The sequence below is a fragment of the Mus pahari genome, chromosome 3, assembly GCF_900095145.1.
Source record: "Mus pahari chromosome 3, PAHARI_EIJ_v1.1, whole genome shotgun sequence".
Classification (NCBI taxonomy): domain Eukaryota; kingdom Metazoa; phylum Chordata; class Mammalia; order Rodentia; family Muridae; genus Mus; species Mus pahari.
This window is the reverse complement of record NC_034592.1, coordinates 15,001,255-15,011,205: the sequence shown is the minus strand read 5'-3', so window position 1 is coordinate 15,011,205 and position 9,951 is coordinate 15,001,255. Positions and strand designations below refer to the sequence as shown.

At 43.2% G+C, this 9,951-nt stretch overlaps 1 protein-coding gene and 1 pseudogene across 1 annotated transcript; both read left to right on the top strand.

Annotated features, from left to right (window-relative positions):
• Positions 1-4,573: 4,573 nt before the first annotated feature.
• Positions 4,574-5,783, top strand: LOC110319671 (annotated as a pseudogene).
• Positions 5,784-8,915: 3,132 nt separating this feature from the next.
• LOC110318976 (spindlin-2B-like) lies at positions 8,916-9,626 on the top strand. The gene has a single exon (XM_021194346.1). It carries the CDS (start codon positions 8,916-8,918, stop codon positions 9,624-9,626), a length of 711 nt encoding a protein of 236 aa, XP_021050005.1.
• The last annotated feature ends 325 nt before the right edge of the window (positions 9,627-9,951 follow it).

Here is a 9,951-nt window from a genome sequence, read left to right as displayed (position 1 = left end):
GTCACTCCAAACCTTTAATCCTCCAGTAAATGGTTGTAGCCAATTTTATTTAACCAGTCATTTTAAATCAAGGAACAAGGTTTGCACAATAAAGCTGGTTAAAGGTGAGAATTCACTCAGAGGCTTAGATCTTTGAGTACAGAATTAGCATTACAATACATAGCAATAGACCAAATCTCAACAAAGTCTTACCAACTGGGACCTCAATCTATACAAAGAACTACAGGCAACTAAAGAAGGCTGAAAGGGGGTGAAATTCTTTCCCCGTGAGAAGGGTACAACTGATTTTCCTAAAAAACAGGCATATTGAGCAGGTTGTATTTAGCATTTTGTATGTATATGCATATACATGTATGCATAAATATATGTATGTAACAATAATTAAGGTAAAAAGATGCAATGGATTAGAAATAGAGCAAAGAGGAGTATATAGAAATATTTGAAGGTAGAAAAGGTAAGGGGAAATGGTATAATTGTACTATAATCTCAAAATATAAGAGAAATAATAATTACAAAAACAAGTCCTGAACAGTGCAAGCAATAGATGACACATCAAAAAGTAGATGGTGAATCACATGGGGACTGACCCTGGATGAAGGGTTTCAAATAATCAACTGTTGAGAGAGGAAGAACCAGCATTCCCCAAGGGTGAATCCCTGAATGGTTGGCTATATAACACCAAATGGTCAGTCCTAGAAATATACACAAGCAGGAAACACTGAACAGACTCAGCAAGGCACATTTATATATTTATTCATGTATATATAACAATAGATTAAAAGGAGGTGGCAGTTAATTTGGAAGGAAGTTCGGAGAGGACATGGGAAGTACAAGAGATAGGATAGGGATGGAGAAATGGTGTAATTGTATTTTAATTAAATACAAAAGAAAAATCTTTTAAGAACTATTATTTTAGTTGAGGGTATAAGATACAGAGAAATAATTGTATACTTGTATGAAAACTTCAAATAAATGAAATGATATTCTAAAAACAGTAACTATTATTGTAACTTCTGAGGAAATAGATTACTTGAACTATTTTTTTAACATTAACTAGGTTGAATAATTTATTGTATGACTTTTTTGTCTGTCTTCCTTTGTTAAATATTTTTGTGCAATTCATTAATGTTGTTGCATGCTCTTATAGCTTACTCATTCTCACTACTCTGTGGTAATCCAACATATAAATATACCAGCATTCTTCTAATGGAAATTTGAATAATTTTGTTTGGAGCTATTATAAATAGAAGCAATTCAAAAAATTTAAAAACCCACTATATTGTGGTATGATTGGGATACAAAAAGCTGTGTGTGCTTAATTAATTCAATCCAACAGCAAGCAAATATATTTTATAATAAATAGTAAATATAAATTTTAGTAACAGAAGATAATAAGAAAACACCACACACACACACACACACACACATACACACCAAATAGATTGAGCAATTCAAAACAATTTTTCCACTAAAACCATAAGAAAACCTGAACATTAAAAAAAAAATCCCTAAAACCACAATTTTCTTAAACACATCTGAAAGCTATGAGTGCAGATGGCAGAAGCCTTGTAGAAAAGGCTATGGCAAGCAAGTTTCCTGGAGATGGTCCACCATTTTGCATGGTTATAATGGGTGCACTCTGGAAAGGCACAGCCCCAGAGACTTCATCCCAGGATTGTTCCTCACTGCTATGCCTTTCCTGCCACTATTTCATAGCCTAATAGTTCCTGGGCATCAGCCCACCCTATTGGGCAAATTTCCTGCAGGTCAACATGAAAATGAACTTCAGGAATTTAGATGAATTCATGAATTTATAGAATTCCTGATTTGAGTCAAATTAATTTAGGAAGAAAAATTAAGATGATTTTAGCTGTTTTGCCAGAAAGATGTAATAAAGTTAGAATCAAGAATAGAATCTGTCCCCTTTTCATAGAATAGTTCATAAAGGTTGAATAATAAGGAATGCAATGAACTTTTATAAGTTGCACTGAGAAGTAAACTTAGGACAGATTCCTGGTCAAGGAAAAACATTCATTCTAGGTCAGCTCCAAGGAGGAAGCCACAGGTGTGCACTGTAATATAGCAAGGCCATATGAAACTGTTGCTTCGAATTTATAATGAAATTATAGAATAAAAATTTGAACTTACTATTGATATCCTTCTGTAACTCCCCTTATATATATATTATTTAATATTTTATCGATGAGGTAATTTTCTAACAAACTTTGGTCTGAGAAGGTATAAAAAGGTTGAGAGAAAAAAAAAGTATGGCTATTGAGGCTTTGCTCCATCCACTGATCACTGATGTATGCTCCATGTATGTATGTTTGTCTATATGTATGTATGTGTGTACATATATACATACATAGGTAGGTAGTGAAAGACCCCCCCAACATGAGGACTCCCCCACACTCTGACTCAGGAGAGGTGACTCCCAAATCACTCACGAGAAACGGTCTTGATGCAAACCACAATAGGACTTTTATTCTAGGCGAGCTTTGGGACCCACAGTAGTACAGTGCGCAGGGGTAGATGACCCTGGGCGCCGAGTAGCTGGGAGAGGAGGTATTTAAAGGAAGAAACCACAACTCAAGGGGGTGGGGAGGGCGTTGCTGGAAAATACCAAAAATACCATTTAAGAGTCAGGAGGGAGTGGGAAGTCACAAGGAAATATACCTGATAATTGATACCTGATAATTGTGTAGTTATTTCTCAAGACAGCTTCTATAAGCCTCTAACAATAGCACATTTGCATAACGGGTCCCAGGAATGGTCAGGGTGACCTTCTTTTGAACAAACCCTCCCTAAACCCAGCAAGCAGGTGGTTGAAGGAATGTCGCTATCTGTTTTAAGATTAGCATGCCTTGGAGCATTGAGTCACAAAGGTCACATTCTCAAGCCTGAGCCTAAAGGCCTAGTTTTTTTTGTTTTTATATTACACTTTTTCAGTAAGTAGGTATATGTGTACATATAAGGAGTGTATGTACACTTGTGAAATTGATGAAACAGGTAGCTGAGCCCAGCCATTGTGTGTGTATGCCCCCCCCCCTTTTTTTTTTTTTTTTGGTTTTTCAAGACAGGGTTTCTCTGTATAGTCCTGGCTGTCCTAGAACTCACTTTGTAGACCAGGCTGGCTTCGAACTCAGAAATCCACCTGCCTCTGCCTCCCAAGTGCTGGGATTAAAGGCGTGGGCTACCACCGCCTGGCTTCTTTTTTCTTTTCCTTTCTCTGTGAAATTGCCAAAACTCGTCAGCTTTTGGCCCAGAATAGCAAGAAAGAGTTTAATTGCCAGAAACCATCATCAGTCTCTGGCCCCCAGAACAGTGAGAGAGAGTTATAAGTCCAGAGGTTGTGTCCCACCTCAGTACATGACACTATGGAGGCTGTCCCCCAGCAGGCAGACAAAATGGCATTAGTGTTGAAAGGACAATATAAACCCCACTTGTCCCCATTTAAGGGCCCATTTGTCTCCATTTTAAGGACTAGGCTTGATTTCAAAAAAGGCTGTAAGGCACCAGCTTCAAGAATAGACCATAAAAAGTTCCTGAAGCTAGGTCATAAGACACCAGCTCTAAGAACAGACCATAAAATCCAGAACAAGATCATAATGCATGAGAACCCTCTCATGCGCTGGGCAGTCCTATTTCATCAAATGACTGAATGATCATGACATAGGAATGTAGAACACTCATTACCTGTAACTCCCACCCCCAGCACCCAGTAATGAAATTTTAGATTACCTAATTCTTCTAGAGAGTTCCCCCATTTCCCTGTAAGAAGGCCTGAGTGCCTTTATGTGGTGGTTGCCATTTCAAAGAATTGTTAACCCCTGAATGCTGGTTGTTTCTACAGAATAAACTCTCTTTGCTTTTGCATACTGTCTGAGTCTGGGGTCTACCTTCAGTGATTTTTGGACCCTTGTAGTATTAAGATGCTTTTCCTTATTTTCATTTGTGTGTGTGTATGTGAGAGAAGCGGGAACGCTTGTGCCTTTCCATAACTGAGGAAGTCAGAGGACAACTTGCAAGCTTTCTTCTCCCCTTCCAGCACATGGATCACAGGGAGGGAACTGAGGCAAGTGGCTTTAGTTACTGAACCACTTCACCAGGGCATTAAATCTAAGAGGTGAGCAAGAATTTCATGGATGTTTATTCCCTAAGGAATTGCATCTATTGTAAAGGGAAATACTTAAAGAGAAAAAAATCAGAATAAGCTTATGATTTATTTTTTAAATGACAGTTTAAGGCCCAGGTAGCCCTCTATCACTGTGGGTTAGGATTCTAAGGGTAAGCATCTCAGGTGTAAATTTTAGATATAACCTATCTAAATATGACCTATGGCATATCTGATTGGCTGCTATGAAGACAGAATAAACATACTCTTATATTGCCTTGGATATAGACTGCTTTTACAAAAGTAAGTAGGTTAATATTCTCTTATACTTTAAATGTTGAATCAAAATGATCATGCTTCTTTTAATATTTGGTTCATTGTTTTCATTGTCTTAAAAGTAGTTGTGGAGTTCACTGATTTTCAAGTTGTGTAGGCTTTCTGCGGTCAAACTGGTACATTATGGCCTCTCTGAAGAAGTTTCAGATGTTCGTGCCACTGAATCACAAACAAGGTACCTTATTTGAAATTATTGGAGAGCCCAAGTTGCCCAAGTGGTTCCATGTCGGGTACCTGGAAGATCCAAAACGACTGTGCGTAGAACCTCGGCTACTGGAAATCATGTTTGGTAAGGACAGAGAGCGCATCCCGCATATTGAATCTATGTTGCATACCCTGATACATGTGAACGTGTGGGGCCCTGAATGGCGAGCTGAGATTTGAATATTCGGACCACCGCCTATAAGAAAGGACGTTGATCAGATGTTCACTGATGTGGCTCACTATTGCCGCATGAAACTGATGGAAAAGGAGGCTCTGGAGGCTGGAGTTGAGCGTCTTCATAAGGCTGCCACCCAGCCTGCTCCCGTGAAGGTCCAGGAGGCTGCCACCCAGCAGGCTCCCGTGCAGGAGGTCCACGAGGCAGCCACCAGCCTGCTTCCGTGCAGAAGGTCAGCGAGGCTGACACTCAGCCCGCTCCCGTGCAGGAGGTCAGCGAGGCTGCTACCCAGCAGGCTCCCGTGCGTGCAGGAGGTCCGCGAGGCTGCCACCCAGCCTGCTTCCGTGCAGAAGGTCAGCGAGGCTGACACTCAGCCAGCTCCTGGGAAGGTCAGTGAGGCAGCCACCAGCCCGCTCCCGTGCAGGAGGTCAGCGAGGCTGCTACCCAGCCTGCTTCCCTGCAGAAGGTCAGCGAGGCTGACACTCAGCCAGCTCCTGGGAAGGTCAGTGAGGCTGCTACCTAGCAGGCTCCCGTGCAGGAGGTCAGCGAGGCTGCTACCCAGCAGGCTCCCGTGCAGGAGGTCAGCGAGGCTGACACTCAGCCGGCTCCCGGGAAGGTCCCAAGGTGGTCACCCAGTTGGCTCCAGTGCAGGTCTGTGAGGCTGCCACACAGCTGCCTCCCGTGGAGGTCACTCATACTACCCAGTTGGTTCAGGTGAAGGCTGGTGAAGCCTTTGCCCAGCACACTTCAGGGGAGGCCCACCAGGTTGCCAATGGGCAATCTCCCATTGATGTCTGTGAGGCTGCCACCGGGCAGCATTCTCTAGATGTTTCTAGCGCCTTGTCCCAGAAGTATCCTGAGGTTTTTGAGTGGGAGACCCAGAGTTGTTTGGATGGCAACTATGTCATAGTTCATCCTCCAAGGGATGCCTGGGAATCATTTATCTTATTATAAATGCATCTCTGGTGTGAGCCAGGATAGATGGTACACACCTGCAAATCCAGAACCTAAAGGCAGGGGGTTAGGTTAGCTTGGGCTGAGTAACCCCAGACTGCCTAAGACTACCTTCATCTTTCTTTCTGGTCTTTGCCCTAGGAATCGGCAAGAACAGAATAGAGCTGTTTTTGTTTCCCCATTGTGTTAAATGTTTGCAAACACAATTTAAAGAATTCTAATAAAAAAATTGCATTCACAAAAAAATAGTTGTGCTGTTAAATAGCTTGTGTTTCAGATACCATGTGACAGAGGCAAGCAGATCGCTGAGTTCAAGGCTAGCCTGGGACAGAGCAAGTTCCAAGTAAACAAAAGCTTTGGTCCAGGCATGGTGGTACATACCTTTAATCTGGGCCATACCTTCTGCTGGAGGTCTACATAAGGACAGTGGAAGAAGGAAAGCTTCTTTTCTCTCTGCCTGCTTGCACTTGCCAGCACATTTGTTGGAACATACTTCTTCAGGATTCCAGATTATACAGACCAGCTGAAACAACTAGCCTCATGGGGCTAAGCAACTAGTAGATTCTTGGATTTCCTATTCACAGCGGACCATTGTTGGGTTAACTGGACAGCAGATTGTAAATCATTCCAATTATTTTCCTTTTCTATAGAGACATCCCGTAAGTTTGGTGATTCTAGAGAACTCTGACTAATACAGGCTGGCTGACAGTTTAGGAGGTTTAGTTCTTTATTGCCATGGTTGGGGCATGCAGGCAGACAAGGTGCTGGAAAAAGAGAGAAGAGATGTACATTTGGATGTGCCACAGCAGAAAAAGTTTGAGAGCCACTAAGCCTGGTTTGAGGTTCTGAGACCTCGGCCCATCCTCAGTAACATGCTTCCTCCATCATGGCAACACCTACTTCAACAAGGCAATATCTTTTAATAATTCCACTCCCTGGGAGTCTATGGGAGCATATGGGAAAGGTTTTTTTTTTTTCAGATCACCATACTATCAGTACATCCTAAATATTTATTCATAGGGCTTTGGATCTGATTACTGGCTATTTGCTGTGTTTGATTTTGCTATATCATACATTTTTAATGAATCAAATATGAGCTCAGGAACAGATTTATGACAATTTAATAAAATAGTAAACTATTACTCCAGTATTTAAGTAGACCTAGTCTTAATTCACAAATTAAAAATTGATTATTTTTCCCCTCAGAATTTAAGGTATTTCACAAAGATTTACATTCTGATGAATATTTTATTACTAGTTCTCGTGGAACTATTCTTCTAAAACTCAGAGACTGAAAGAAAGCTACATTCACTGCAAAATCAAATTTTACACATCAAAGACAGTAATACAATTAAATAAGCAATAATCATGTATCAAATAAAAAAGAAAACTAGCTTTAAATTATGTAATGTCCTCAGAAAACACCAACAGGAAAGGGGGAAATGAAATAATTTTAATATTAAGCTGTGAGGCCTAGGAGCTAAAAGATAAGTTTGAAACTGATTTTGTTCTATATGTCAGTCTCAAGAAATTTACATAGCTATAACCACAGTTCTTTTCCCATAGCATAAAGCCTTAAAGAAGGGAAGGGTCGGGGGAGAAAACCCCATCCAATTGAAAGATCAGGGAAAGGTCAGTAAAAATTAGGTTGAAACTAGGTCAAAATGGCAAACAAATTGCTAGCACATTTCTCCCTTCAAAGTTTCTCCAATGGAAAGGAAAGCGAATTCGGGTACACAGAACAATTTTATCAGTGTATTGGGGGCGAGAGGTGTTGTGTTTTTAAAACCAATTCCTGAAAGATGAAAAGCAGATGAAAGGGTCACTGAAAGGATTTAAACTAAAGAAATGAACCCAAGGATATAAATATCGCAGACAAAAGGAGGATTCCGGGCTAAGTTAAAAACAGTTTTGCAAAGACCATGGAGCCAGAACAAACTTATCACCCTGAGTTCTGTTCCAGGAACAGAACTTTAAAACAGTGGGAGGGGGTAGGTAGTTGGGAGGGGACTCTTTGCAGGCAGGAAGCTGGTCTCCGGGAAAGGGGAGGGAACTATGATTGCAGAAGCCTTCGGCTGAATCTCCAGGTGGCAAAGGATCAGCCTCCCAGAGAGCTAAGCCAAAAGACCCAGGAGCCCACCAGCAGCACCGGAACACCAGCAACTGTTACTTCCCCTGCCCCACCACCCGCTCAGACAACTCTTGCCTGCGGCTGAAGAATCTACCCTTCTTACCCCTGGCAAGCACTCCGTGGACTGGACTCCTTTTCCTCGCCTCGGGCTTTTAGCCGAAGTGGCCACAAGGTGTCCGGAGCCCCCTCCAGCAGCCACTATCCCCGGCGGCGGAACGCTAAGAAAGAGCAGGCTAAAAGGTGGGCGTCCTGGAGCGGTGGGGGGGGGGATGGGACGGACCCCCGCAGGAGAAACAAACTAGCAGTGGGAACCTGATCCCTGGGGAAGACGAAGGGGAAGGAGGTTGCAGGGGATCTGCAGCGACCAGCAGGAACTGGGGATGTCCTTCTGAGCCTGACTGAGGTTCAGGAAAGAGCAAGGTGGAGTCCGGAGTGGGTACCAGGAGCAGCCAGGGAAAGCAGAGGGGACTGGGAGCAGCAGGCAGGGACGCTCTGGACACTAAGGTGGAGGGAGGGAGGAGAGGCTCTTTACAGCTCTTCCGGACTTCCTAACAGATTTGCAACAATCCCTTGGGGGCAGGGCGCAGGACTCAGCAGAGCACCTAATCACTGGGCACAGAGCAGCCAGCCACTGAGCAGAGTTGCTTGTTCCCCTGCTGGGGGATTCCTGATTCTATTGGACACCCGCCACTCTGTCACCACTCCTAGTACTTCCTAACCAGGGGCACTAGGGAACCCCGGAGACAACACCACACAACAGGTGCCAGGCCAAGTTTTAAGCTTCATCCTCATTTTCCTGGCACCAGCAGTTAGGGAAGAGCAAAAAGCTCGGAGGCACTCACTGGGAGTCAACTGTCTCTTTTACTGTCTCTTTTACAACTCCCTCTTTTACAGGGAGTCATTTACCCCCATAGTCAACTGTCTCTCCCCCTTTCACACTGCAGCCTTGGAGCCCTCCAGGACCCAGGAAGAAGAAGGGCAGCAAAGCTGTATAACAGGACATGGAAAGTTCAAAATTGACCAAGAAAAGAGCTGGTCAGAAGAGGCAGAGGAGCAGATCTCCAGCTCTGCCCCCAAGGAACATCGTGGGCTGCAGAATTTCTCATGAGTGGAAAGAAGGAGATGAGCAGATCACACAGTGGAAAGGGACTGTGCTGGATCAAGTGCCTATAAACCCCTCCCTGTACCTGGTGAAATATGATGGGATTGACTGTGTGTATGGGCTGGAACTTCACACAGATGAGAGGGTATTGTCCCTTAAAGTTCTTTCTGACAAGGTGGCATCATCCCAAGTCACTGATGCCAGCCTTGCTGATGCCATAATTGGCAAAGCAGTGAAGCACATATTTGAGGGTGAACATGGCTCTAAGGATGAGTGGAGGGGGATGGTCCTGGGCCAAGCGCCTATCTTGGATAGCAACTTTTATATTACTTATGAGAGAGATCCCGTATTGTACATGTACCAGCTTCTGGATGATTATAAAGAGGGTGACCTCCATATTATGGAGGGGTTCAGTGACCCCCCTCCTTTAGACATTGACCTGGAGCTTGTGGATGGCCTGATAGGCAAACATGTGGAATACACCAAAAATGATGGCTCCAGGAGGGTTGGAATGGTCATTCACCAGGTTGAAGCCAAGCCTACTGTGTACTTCATCAAGTTTGAAGATGATTTCCATATCTATGTCTATGACCTGGTAAAACAGTTCTAATCATTTGTTATAGCATTTCCACAGCGGTAGAAATTAAGTTGTAATTTCTTTGGAAATAAAGTTGAAGTTGTAATTTCATGATGGGCTCAGTTGCTGCTCTTGAGTGTGTCCGGGCTCAATGCAGGCATACCAGTTGTCCTGAAGAATGCAGGCTTCTGTGGGTATGGCATGCTGTCTGAAGCACTTTGCTGGGTGTGTTTGGTGGTTGGAACAGGGAAGGATGGAACAGCTGTCATTCAGCTTGTGAGAAAAGCGAGCTAGTATCATAAGCAGTCATCTAAAAATGGAATGGGACTTAGCTGGTCTGGACTTGGGGGGAAGAGGA

Coding starts and splice junctions, on each gene's coding strand:
- LOC110318976 (XM_021194346.1), top strand. CDS start 8,916: ATGGAAAGTTCAAAATTGACCAAGAAAAGAGCTGGTCAGAAGAGGCAG.